The sequence below is a fragment of the Corapipo altera genome, unplaced genomic scaffold (genome assembly GCF_003945725.1).
Source record: "Corapipo altera isolate COAL_440 unplaced genomic scaffold, ASM394572v1 57, whole genome shotgun sequence".
NCBI lineage: Eukaryota > Metazoa > Chordata > Aves > Passeriformes > Pipridae > Corapipo > Corapipo altera.
Genome location: NW_020884905.1, coordinates 3,566,024 through 3,577,614, shown reverse-complemented (window position 1 = coordinate 3,577,614; position 11,591 = coordinate 3,566,024). Strand labels below are relative to the sequence as shown.

The following is an 11,591-nucleotide window of genomic DNA, read 5'->3' as shown; positions in this document are numbered from 1 at the left end:
CAGTTCCCCCAGTGCTCACAGACACTAATATCTCTTCAAGTACCATCAGCTTAGTTGGCTCTTACAATTTTGGCCAGTATTATTATATCCATGTGGTGGGCTGGTCCCAGAGAGCAACTAAGCACCCACCAGCTGCTGGCTCACTCTCACCCCTCAGTGGGATGGAGGCAAGAATCTTATTGCTGAGCATGATGTTATATGGTATGAAATATCTCATCAGTTTGGGTCAGCTCTCCCAGCTGTGTCCCCTCCCAACTTCCCTGTTTACTGATGGGGCAGAGTCAGAAACAGAGAAGGCCGTGATGCTGTACATGCACTGGTCAGCAATAGCTGAAACACTGGTGTGTTATCAACACTGTTTTGGTCACAAATCTAAAACACAGCCCTATACAGGCTGCCATGAAGAAAGTCAACTCCATGGCAGCCAGATCCAGTACACCATCTGAAATCCCTGTCCTGCAAAAGAGAGACACTGTCAGCTTCTCCTATTTATGCTTTTGCCCTTCCTTTTCTCTTTGCGTCACTTATTGAAGAATGGTTTTAAGATTACCATGATTTGGGTTCTCTACCTAAATTACAGAATTTAACACAGAGCAACTTATTAGCTATTCGTAAGTACAGCCTTGCTTCACAGTGAAAATAGCTTTCCTTCTTAATAAGCAGTTTTATGTGTTAATGCACAACTAATAGACTGTAAGCTTAAACTCACCTTATTTTTCTCATTTTGAATTACTTCTAATAACTGAGCTGCATAGCCATCTTCTAAACACTTCTGACCTGCCACCAGAAACAGATTAAAATCTTCTCCTTTGAAATCAGCTTCTTCCAGAATTTGCTAGAAAGAAAATACTGACATTTAACTCCATGCTTATAAAAGTCAAATAAGAAAATACATGCATTAATTTCAAATTTAAATGTTGTAACTTACATACATTTTTCACATGTTAAAAAAGCTACCAAGAGTTACTACAGAAGACAAAGCAGTATTTCAACAGCACTTTTTAAGTGTAGACTACAGCATACTGTTTGGAAGATATATTTTCTACAATAACCTGCTTTTGTTCCTGGGTACAAGAACACTTCTTTCTCCAAGAAGCAGACCTTATCAAGCATCTTAGGATAAGCACCACAGAGAAGTCAATGAAATATGGAGGCTGAACTTAGCTGCCCAACGAGGGGTAGCTCTGCTAACAACTGTCTTTGCTTTGAGGTCATTTTGGTTTTACTTATAATATATGAAAAGAAATGCACACTGCTTACATGTTACTTTTAAGGAAAGAAAACTACTTACACATCTTTGTATTATGGCTTGAAGTTCGTCAACTGCCATTATAGTTTGACTGTGCTCTTCTGGCATCAAAAACTATTATAAATTAAAGATATATTATATCACATGAATTTAAAACAGATGCTGAAAAATAGTTACATTATAAAAAAAAAGTCAAGAGAGGAACAAGAACAACCTAGACAGATATTAAGAAGACTGCACAATTAAAAAAACATGGAAAAATGCATTTTTAGGAAGTGTACGCTGTATTATTCTACTCCCCATATTTGCAGGAGATAGTATTACAGCCAGGAAACAACCTGCATTCTGTGTACAGGGAAGTAATTTTTCAAGTATTATCTGGGTCATTTAAGAAGTTTGAAGGCTTTAGCTACGACTTTAGGTACACACATTGAAAACCGCAGCTAATACAGAGAGAGTCTGCACGCCAAGTGTGAATGCTCATGACACACTTCCTGTGACCAAGCTCTGAACAGAGAAGCTCCCGCTCAGCCCTGACTGGAACACTTTAACCCAGTGTCTGGGATGTGCACAGCAGATGCAACCACCGTGCCAGTTTATACCAACAGTCCAATCACAATTACAAATGCAGTATCATTTATTTCTTTCTAGTGTTTACGTTGGGGTAGTTCAGTGGCCTTTTACCTCCAGGTACTATAATTCAAAACTAAAAGCAATTAAGTTAAACATTTGAGTAATATTAAGTACATACAAAGTTTTACATAGCTAGGACCACAAATTACAAATAAAATCAAGCTTGGTTATCCCATGTGATATATCATAGCAGCAGTCACAATCTTTATAGTTTCAAGTAATGCCATGGGCCTAAACCTGGTTATATGATGACTATGAGGGTCAATTAGCCCTAGACCTGGTTAATTAGCTATCTATTCATCAAAACACAGACATCCCTGCATAAGGTCCTCAACCTTTCCTCTTATGTTTGGCCTAAGCTACATCAGACACCACCTGGATAAAAATGTAGCTGGATGATTACAGAAGAGGGCAATTCGTGAAAGCTCAAAAAGCATCAGTGTGACCTTAATTATCCCAAGAATAAACAACTCCCTTTCTATTCTCGACGGTCTGATTTAACATTTTATGTCGTGCAACTTATCCATTGTATCTAGCCTGTCATTTTAACCTGGTTATTACCACATACTTTACTAATACATGCTGTACGATTCGAGCTCTTCATTCCACAGAATGGTACTAATCCTTCCAGAACAATTTTTATGTTCTTTCTAACGCGAATACTGTTGCATTTTCACCCCTGAGTAACTTCACAAGGTACTTACAGCCTTGGGACGTGCTCCGAGCACCCACCGTGCTGCTGCAGGGATTTACCGGCCCAGCTCGCAGATGGTCTCCGGCCTTAATACTTAATCCGGTTTCTAACTAAATCTTTTCGGAGGTTTCAGCGGCAAGTGGGCAGAATCTGGATCATGTGAAACGTTCTATTAATACTCACCAAACTGCCTCCTGATAAACATACACCGTAGCCCCTTCCCTCGGCGGTACAACACAGGGGCTGCCGGCGTCAGCTTGTAACACACGGCTGAACTAAAAATCATGGAGCAGCCCTCACCTCAGCCCGAACCAGCCGGACACCCGAGCTCCGCACCGCCGCCTCTCCCAGCCCGGCTCCGCCCCGGGTGAGAGGTCGGCGGGCGGGGCGGCGGCGATGGCGATGATGGCGGCCGGGACGGGCCGGCCCCGCCGGCGGCGCGCAGGTGGGCTCCGCGCGCCCGCCCCCCCCCCGCCTGGCGCCTTGGGCTCTCCCTGTGCCCTCAGGCGGGCGCAGCGGCGGACTCGCCCAACTCGCTGTGCCGAGGGGAGCGGCGGGACGGCTCGGCGGGCCTCGGCCGGGCCGGGCCGGGTGCGTGGCGCGATGGGCGGCAGGACGGGCGAGGCGGGTCTGGGACCCGCCGTCCCCTCGGGCTGTGCGGGGACAGCCTGGCTCGGCCCGCGACAGCGGTCGTGCAGCGGGTTAGAGCGCTGCGTCCTCGTGTTCGAAGCATAACACGGCGGTATCTCCCCTCCCTGCTGCCCTTGTCTCAGGGGAGCGGCTGCCGAAGCTCCCGTGTCACCGCCCGGTCAGGGGCAGGCCGCAGGGCAGCGAGGGCGGCGGTGGCAGTAGCGGCTCTGTCTGAGCTGCCGGCGCCGCACCCGGCTCGGAGCAAAACCCAGCGGTGGGTCAGCCGGGAGGACAGCGGGGTGCAGGGGTAACGCTGGGCCGGAGAGCCGGGGTGCGATTTGCACAAAATAACTGTCAGAAGTATTCTCCCCTTTTTGAGTATGCAGAACATGGTGAATGAATGGGAAGTATGGGAAGAGTTGAGTCTGTCTGTCCTCGCACTTGTGTCTAACTAGTTGCTGAATGCTTACCAGCTTACTGAAGTCACGGCCACCAAAAGCAAGTTTCTAAGCGATTGCCTTGATTATGCTTACAGTTTAGAGGTTTTAATATTTTTTAGGTTCCTGTATTTTCCAGTGTTAAAGGAAGAAAGTACACTAATTTCTATATTTCTACATTTTTATATTTGATTTCTAGGAAATAAGCATTCAACTGCTCCAAAGAATGAAGACGCTGCTCAAAGGTATAGTTTCTGACTAACAAAAAGCGACATTTGTGTCATTTTTCCTCACTTTGAAATGTGCCTTGCATGTCTCTTCTCTTTCTCAGAGTACCATGACTACCTTCAGGAGATCGGCAGCATCATCATGCAGGCTTGTTTGGAGTGATGCTGTGTAACTTCTAACAGCATGCACATATGTGCATTGTATAATATACTAAAAGTCTATGAATCCAACCTGCACAATTGTATTTCCTTAGTAATACTTGCTTTTTGCCATCTTAACTTCTTTGCATACCTGCCATTTATACTTATTCACGTTAAAAAGCATTCAGGAAATCTACTGTAGTAGCATTTGTTTGATTTATTCCTTCTTTTACTTTGTAACCTCACACGCAATCATGTTCCAGTCCTTTTTTCTTCCCACTCTTCTTGTCTTATCCAGCTCCTATTCTCTCGACAGCACTCCATAAATTGTGTGTCCTAGGCTCTTTCTCCAGCCAGTTCTTGGTTTCCCTCTTGCAAGAAGTGTTGGGCCACCTTGAGGGGTATATTACAATGCAATTAGAGTCAATACTTTTCCTGACCGGAGTGGAAATAAAACAAACCAAGGCTGGAAACTCCTTTGTGGTTATAACAGAATTACTAGTCCAATTACTTGTTGCTTTGTTTGGCCCACATAGTGTGATGCAGAAAAGCATAAACTGCTGTATTTCAGAAAAAAGATAAAGGTATGACTGGAAATCTGTTTATGAAAATCTACCCTCTGTGTCATTCAGTGTCTGTTCTGTTGTAGGAAAGCAGCTCTGGAAGCTGCTATGAGAAAGAAGATTGAATTTGAGAAAAAAGCATTGTCTATTGTTGAACAGCTCCTGGAAGAGAACATTACTGAAGAGTTCCTTCTAGATTCTGTAGGTGTTGCAAGTTTTTGTACTGTTTTGTATCTTAGTGTGCTGCTTTTTTCTTTCCAAAGTTCTTGGAACAATTTACTGCAGTTTAAAATAGACAAACCATTGATGATTGCCTTGTTTTCAAGGGTTCTGCAGTGAAAACATGCCCTAGTTTTGCAGGACTGTATACATTTATGAATCCTCACTCTATTATCACAGCCTTTTTATATACCTCTGTGGTTCTGGACTGGTGGGTGAAGTATAAATATTTAGGTCTACATCACATCATCTGTGAATTTAGGCAAAGTTTCTGTAAATACAGCATGGTTTATCTGGCAGTACAGTTTTGCTGGAATAGTGTGATGATTATTCCTGTTAAGGTTATAAATAAACTGGTAAATATAAAAAGAGGAAAATTATGGAAATGGCTGCTACACTAGAGGCAAAATTACGAAGCTCTTGTATTTGTAAAAAGAAGTGCCCATGTCTGTCTTCTTTCTGTTTACCCTTTTACCATTTTTACTGTGTAGGTTTTAAATGTTGTTTATTAAACTTACTAGGTAACTTATAAAATTTAAAATACTTACTTGCTTATAAGATGTTTTGAGTACAAAAAATGACATATTTTCCAGTGTTTGTTCTTGAACTATTTTCTTGTCATTTTAGGGAAAGTGTATTACTCCATCTCACTATAAAGACATTGTTGATGAACGGTCTATCATCAAACTATGTGGTTATCCTCTGTGTCAAAATAAACTGGAAAATGTAAGTTGCTTTTCATTAATGCTGTTATCACAATTTTGATTCTCTTGCATTTTCTTTTTAAACGATTCAACAAAGATTAAAATACTGCCAAGTAATGGGCCAGGCATCATATCACTCCATTTCAGTATAATCCTTCTTAAGTGAGAGGTAAAATTAAATTAGAAGACAACAGTTACTATATGGTAAATCAGTTAACATCTGCTTGACAGTGATAAAGATCAATGAGTTATGGCTTCATGGCCTTCCTTTGTGCATGAGAAAATTTTCTAATCTTGTTCTTTTGTCAGTATAGCCACAAGTGTCTGTGAGAAGGATTGAACTGAAAAAATAATACAATGCAGGGATATTATTATGTGAATACATATACATCTGCTGTAAAAATGTATGTCAACTGTATAAAAATCTTAGTCAGACTTCTTTTAGCAGAACTCAGTTCAGTTAGATACCTGTGATGTAATACCAGCGGTACACGTGATTATCTGGAAAAAAACCTACTTGAGTACAAAAAAATTTGCTGGTTTGGACTTCATATATTTACACAGAAGTTCACTTTGAAATTGTATTACATTTTACAGAAGTTCCTCTCTGGGTTTGTCTGGGTAGTGGTGGGGGTCTCTGACAGTACAGTCTCACGTGCATATAAATAGATACAAATTAAGGAAGGGCCTGTCTGTCATTGCTCAGCACTTACACGTGAGGAAAGTGTCTGCCATGGCAGCTCCCTTGTTTTATGTTCAGCACTGACTTTCTTGTAGATCTGAAGTTGTCTTCTACTGATGATGAGATATATATGATTAAAGATAAATTACCATTCTTACAGGTGAGAAGGTACAACATCAGAATTGAGAGAAAAGGTAGTTGTAGTATGCAATTTAGTTAGAACATATTACACTTAAGAATGAAGCTTTCTGTATAGTCACCATGAAAGTAACAGTCTTGCTGGTGAAAACATTCTGTTTTAGGTGCCAAAGCAGAAGTACAAGATTTCAACAAAAACGAACAGGGTTTATGATATCACTGAAAGAAAGGTATGATAACAAGTCTGTTTATAGAATGTGTTTAGTAGTTGCAACGTCAGAAATGCGTTTTGTAACAGCATTAATATAGTGGCTTTGACTTAAAGCCAATATGTTTGGTTCTTACAAAAACAATTTTCACGAACAGTTGGAAGGTTTTTGTGCATTTCAGTTTCTAGGTGCTGTCTTTGGTAAAACAAACCCACATATTTTCTATATTTAAACATTACATGGAAAATTTTACCTGGATAGCACTTTGAATGTGGTACAGCTGATCTGTGAAAGACATTTGTGACACATGGTTGTATAAAAGTCATCTTTGCCAGTTCACGGGATACACAGTCACCTACAGATGCTTAGACATTAAATTGTAAGATAAATGTTTCCAGTTACAGAACAAATTTCTTCAGTATCACTAGTATCCATTCCTTTCCTCTGTTTACAACTCCAAGATACATGAAATTCTAGGAATTGCTTTTTTAGGCAACCAGGCAAGACTCCGAGAAGAAGTGGGATGCTTTGTCTTCTTCCCTTGTGATACAAGTGTGCAAGTCAATTTTTCAAAGATGCTGCAAAATTTTAGGTGTTGTTCTAAGTATTGCAAAAAAACAAGTTCTGTTGCTGACCAAAATTTTCGTTATTAAACACCTGAATTTTATTGCATGTCTTTTAAACTGTATGACTGTCTTGCGTTATGGCTTGTTCTTTGAACAGTTTGTTGGGGGTTTTTTAATTATTTTTATGTACTGATTTGCTTCTCAGTATGTAATGAAAGTACAAAAAGCAGAAAAATGGGAAAAAAGAAGCTAAAAGTGGCTTTTGGGGAATAGGATAGACTTATTTGATATGTTTGGTTTTTCAGGTGAATTAAAAACCTACTCATAGTCTTGAAAACAAACATGAATTGGTACTTAATACAGGCATAAAAACAATTACTTTTGTACCTTTCTATGAGTATTGAAGTTGGCTTTAGTCATATCTTTTTGGTTTCTTTTATTTCCAGTGCTTTTGCAGCAACTTTTGCTATAGAGCATCTAAATATTTTGAAGCTCAAATTTCTAAAAGTCCAGTATGGATGAGAGAAGAAGAAAAGTAAGTATAATCTTATACATTCTTTGCTCTTTTTGAGAATATCACTTCTCTGTGCAAGCTGCAATGCTAATTAATTAGCTGAAGTGCACCAGTGTTATTTGACTGAAGCAGAGGTAACTGATGTTAAACTTAGCACAGTGTTCCTTTTAAATGCATATTACTGAGCCACTTCTGCTTAGCAGACATGACCATGTTTTGATCACCCTTGGCACAGCACTTGGCATTGGTCTTCAGCTTAGACTGCGAATGCTTGCATCTGAAAGCAGACTACACCATGAAGAATTTCTTTGTCCTATCTAAATTTCAGATTGCCCATTTCACGTTTTCCTGCAATACCCATTTTGGAACAGTGTAATGCACTCTGTTCCTAGCTTAGGAGACACAGGCTTGCAGTAATGAGTGGAGCCAATGGGTGTCACTGTTGAACAGTAAGGACTTGCATAGAGAATGTTCTGCTGAATTCATTAAACTTTCATTCTCCAAGACACTACTTGTCATAGTCTCCTGGTTTTCAGCAAAAGGAACTAGCTGAATTTATAGGTGTGAGCTCATTTTCACAGTCATAGGAAATAGGATACTCAGCAGTGTTTTAAAATCTCCATCATTGGAGGTTTTCAAGATTTAAACTCCATGAATTTGTGGCTGATCAAACCTGCTGCTGGTGACAGTTGCATTACAAGCAGGAGGTCAGACTAGAGCCTTCCAGAGGTCCTTTCTGACTAACATTGATGTGACTTGCTGATTGTGTTAAATGTTTTTCACTGTAACAGCCTGGTGCTGCAGGCACACGAGTCCCTCTCTGTGAACACATGTGCAGAAACCTGCTCTCATAGCCTTGCTTTGAACAGTGGGTGTTGGGCCACAGGATCCTCAGACATCCCTTCCAAGCTCAACTATTTTTGTATTTATGTGTATTTCGAGAGAATTGATTTAGCAGGAAAGTCTTCATTCTGTGTCTTCTTTTTGCAGACCACCAGACATAGAGCTGCTGAAGGAGGGACAGAGGTACACTGACCAATTTTATTTTTTTTTTATATGCACCTATACTTAGAAATTTTAGTATCATATTAGGTGAAATGGGAATCTTTGATTTCCTGTATTATAGAAAAGACCTTATTAGAACCTACACAATGTTTTTTTTCTTTTGTGATTCTAACCCAGCATATTTGATCTGTATGATTTAGTGTACAGCTGCTCTTGGATTGTGTATCTCAATTGAGCCCGTTGAAATCTGAAACAAAGACACTGTTTGTATTTTACATATTTTATGCCATCTATTCTTTATAAAGAAAATTGTGCCAATTACATGTGATGAAAGCTTCTGTACTTCCTAATCTAAAATGTCTGTATCAGTCAAAATGAAATCACACCACTCTGTCATCTCTCTGTACCTCCCTGTGTATTGAGACTTTTTGTTTGTTTTCTTTTGCAACCCGCGGCCATTAGGTGGCAAACTTGCATATGGTCAAACAGCTCTGCTGTCCCTCTGATTTTAGGGTACCATATTCCTATTTATTTTAACATACCTGTCTTTGTTTTAGAATTGCAGTATTCATCATGCTAAGTCTGATATTATTTTACTGTCCTTAATAATATTTTATTTACTTTTCTAACTGACAATAATCAGCTGAGAACTCCCTTCTTTAAATAGTCTCTGTACTTGTCATCTTGATTGTAGAACAGTACAAATCTAAGTTCAAGAAGACTTTTAGAAGAGCAGCTATGATATTTAAAGCAAAAATCATTCTTCTTCTCTAAGGGGAAAAATGCTTTGTTTATCATTCTTACATGAGAATGAAAAGCTACTGCAGGTAACACCCATTTCTTATTTTGTTGATGGCTTGTGTTGTCTGTTACAGTGGACAGTCTGGAGAAGAGGTGAAACTACGTGATGAAGTAATCAAAGCATCTGACATTGAAAATCCTAGGATACCTTCAGAGCCATGTGAAGCTGGTTCTCATGACACAGCCAGTGAGAGCAGCAGTGATAATGAGCAAGAATTTATTTCGTCCGTCCTACCAGGAAGTCAGTCAAGTTCAGCCAATTTTACACAGCAATTGCCCAGAAAAAGCATCCTCAAAAAAAAGCATGCTCAGAAAGTCTATCCCAGCCCTAAAACTGAAGATTCAGATGTGGTAGAAGCCACTGAACAACTCTCTCATTGTAAATTAGATGCTCAGGAAGAAGTGCATGCTTGCTCTGTTCATAATGAAATAACTGCGCCACCTTCAAAAAATACTGCTCTAGGGAAATCAAGTGCTTCACAAATCTGTGAAAATACCTGTGGATCACAAATAGTTTTTCTAGGTGTGAGCAAAAGAGGGGCAGAACATCTTAGAAGAACACTAGCTAACTCAACAGAATATAGAAAACATGAACTGAGGAATCCAGTTAATTCCAAAGGCAGTTTACTGGAAGTGCTTAGGCACACACTTACGGAATGGAGAACTGAGGAAACTTTAAAATTTCTCTATGGCCCAAACTATACTTCTTTGTGCTCATCAGAGTGCATAGCACCTGCCAGCCAGGAGACTGAAGAACTTGATGAGGATGACTTAGATACAGCTGATGATCTTAACACTGTTGCTGTAAGAGAGTCTGAAAACAGCTTGAATTATTCTTTACCTTTCACAGGCCCGGGTGGAATAGTTAAGCCTGTGCCTAGTTACGAAAAGTTAAAAGAAGAAACGGAGTTCCTAGAACTCCGAGTGAAAGAGTTCTATAAAGGGAGGTGTATCTTGGCTGAAGAGGCAGCAACACATTCACAGAAAGAGGAACATCCAAGCACAGACAAAGTAAGTGTCCAGTGAAATAGTTTGGAGGCTCTGTAAAGCCTGAATAGGCCTTCAAAGAATTATTACTTTGTTTCTGCCATCCTAAGTGGGTGTCTCACACAGGGAAGAAGAAAAGTATGCTGCACACTGTATGTTGGGTCAAATTATGCAAGTTTCTGTCCATTAAAAAATTACAGGTTGGGTTTTTTTCTATTCAGAGATAAGAGTAATCTTATGTTTAAACATTCATTGATAATCTGTGGCTGTTTTGATGCATTCACTTTAATTAAATACTAGGTTATAGCTGCTAAGGTGTTTTGTCTAACACAGGATGATCAGCACGAAGATCTCACCTTCCCACTTGTTGATTCCAATGCACAAATGCAGATTAGAAAGCGAATTGTCCTTGAAAAACTGAGAAAAGTGTAAGTATCCTTTACTTTGTTAAATGTCAATCTGAAGTTGGTGCTCCTTCATCATCATTTTAAGTAACAAACACACTGTCCAAGGATGGGCCTGGCTTTTTCTAGGTGGCCTTAGTCATAACTTAAACCCAATATTGTCCAAAAGCACTTATTTATTTCTGTGACGGTCACCTGTGGTACAGTTGCAGATGTCAGTTTGCATGGTCTGCATATACCAACTGTTCAGTTTTAAACTGAAAAACCTGAAGTTGGTTGGGAGGAGTGCAAATATTTGTCTTGTACATTAAGCATACTGTTACTGGTAAAAAAATCTACAGAGAAGGAAGCAATGTTTTCAAACCTCATAATCCTTTAAGAAAGGTGTGCGAGCCTCAGACATGTAGTTTCCTTCTCTATTGTTATTTTTGAACCAAGTAAATATAAACCTTTGAAAAATTTATAAGGCCTGTAGTTCCAATCCTCATAATTGTAAGAATATCTTCTCAGAACTGAAATGTGAAATGAATAAGAAAATGTAGGTAGAACTGTATTTAATTTCTTCTTCACGTTCATTCTGAACTAGAGCTTATTTTTTAAAACAAGCTGTTGTGAAGTGAAGGTGGCAGCCTAAACACCGCTCAGAAGCTGCAATGAAAACTACAGGCCTGATCTGCTGCACAAAAGTCACTCCTTTTCTTTTTACTAACTTTGATAAGCTTTGGCAGAAGTCCTACTTGAGAAGAAATAAGAAAGAGAAGAAAATGCATATTGACTGGTGTCTTTTG

General features: G+C 39.7%; 2 protein-coding genes across 13 annotated transcripts in view; one reads left to right on the top strand and one right to left on the bottom strand.

Moving 5' to 3' along the window:
* GLMN (glomulin, FKBP associated protein) overlaps positions 1-2,992 on the bottom strand; it is a 36,299-nt gene extending 33,307 nt beyond the window's left edge. For 4 of the 8 annotated variants that reach the window (XR_003528976.1, XR_003528977.1, XR_003528975.1 and 1 more), the window contains exons 1-3: positions 2,587-2,981; positions 1,292-1,411; positions 710-835 (exon numbers count right to left, since the gene is read on the bottom strand). Coding sequence is in view for 5 of the 8 variants with exons in the window: in XM_027651518.1 (XP_027507319.1) it covers positions 710-835; positions 1,292-1,357 (192 nt within the window). In the remaining 3 variants the exon portion in view is untranslated. Of the gene's footprint in view, positions 1-709; positions 836-1,291; positions 1,412-2,586 lie in introns of all 8 variants that reach the window. The other 4 variants (XM_027651514.1, XM_027651515.1, XM_027651516.1 and 1 more) reach the window with 4 other exon arrangements.
* The window catches only part of RPAP2 (RNA polymerase II associated protein 2), a 32,517-nt gene continuing 23,872 nt past the window's right edge, over positions 2,947-11,591 (top strand). The window contains exons 1-10 of one of the 5 annotated variants that reach the window (XM_027651520.1): positions 2,964-3,021; positions 3,843-3,888; positions 3,975-4,039; positions 4,661-4,775; positions 5,421-5,519; positions 6,482-6,547; positions 7,539-7,627; positions 8,597-8,632; positions 9,487-10,423; positions 10,733-10,827. In XM_027651520.1, the coding sequence (XP_027507321.1) occupies positions 3,981-4,039; positions 4,661-4,775; positions 5,421-5,519; positions 6,482-6,547; positions 7,539-7,627; positions 8,597-8,632; positions 9,487-10,423; positions 10,733-10,827 (1,496 nt within the window). In that variant the 5' untranslated portion in view covers positions 2,964-3,021; positions 3,843-3,888; positions 3,975-3,980. Of the gene's footprint in view, positions 3,022-3,183; positions 3,319-3,398; positions 3,514-3,842; positions 3,889-3,974; positions 4,040-4,660; positions 4,776-5,420; positions 5,520-6,481; positions 6,548-7,538; positions 7,628-8,596; positions 8,633-9,486; positions 10,424-10,732; positions 10,828-11,591 lie in introns of those variants that run through there. The other 4 variants (XM_027651521.1, XM_027651519.1, XM_027651522.1 and 1 more) reach the window with 4 other exon arrangements.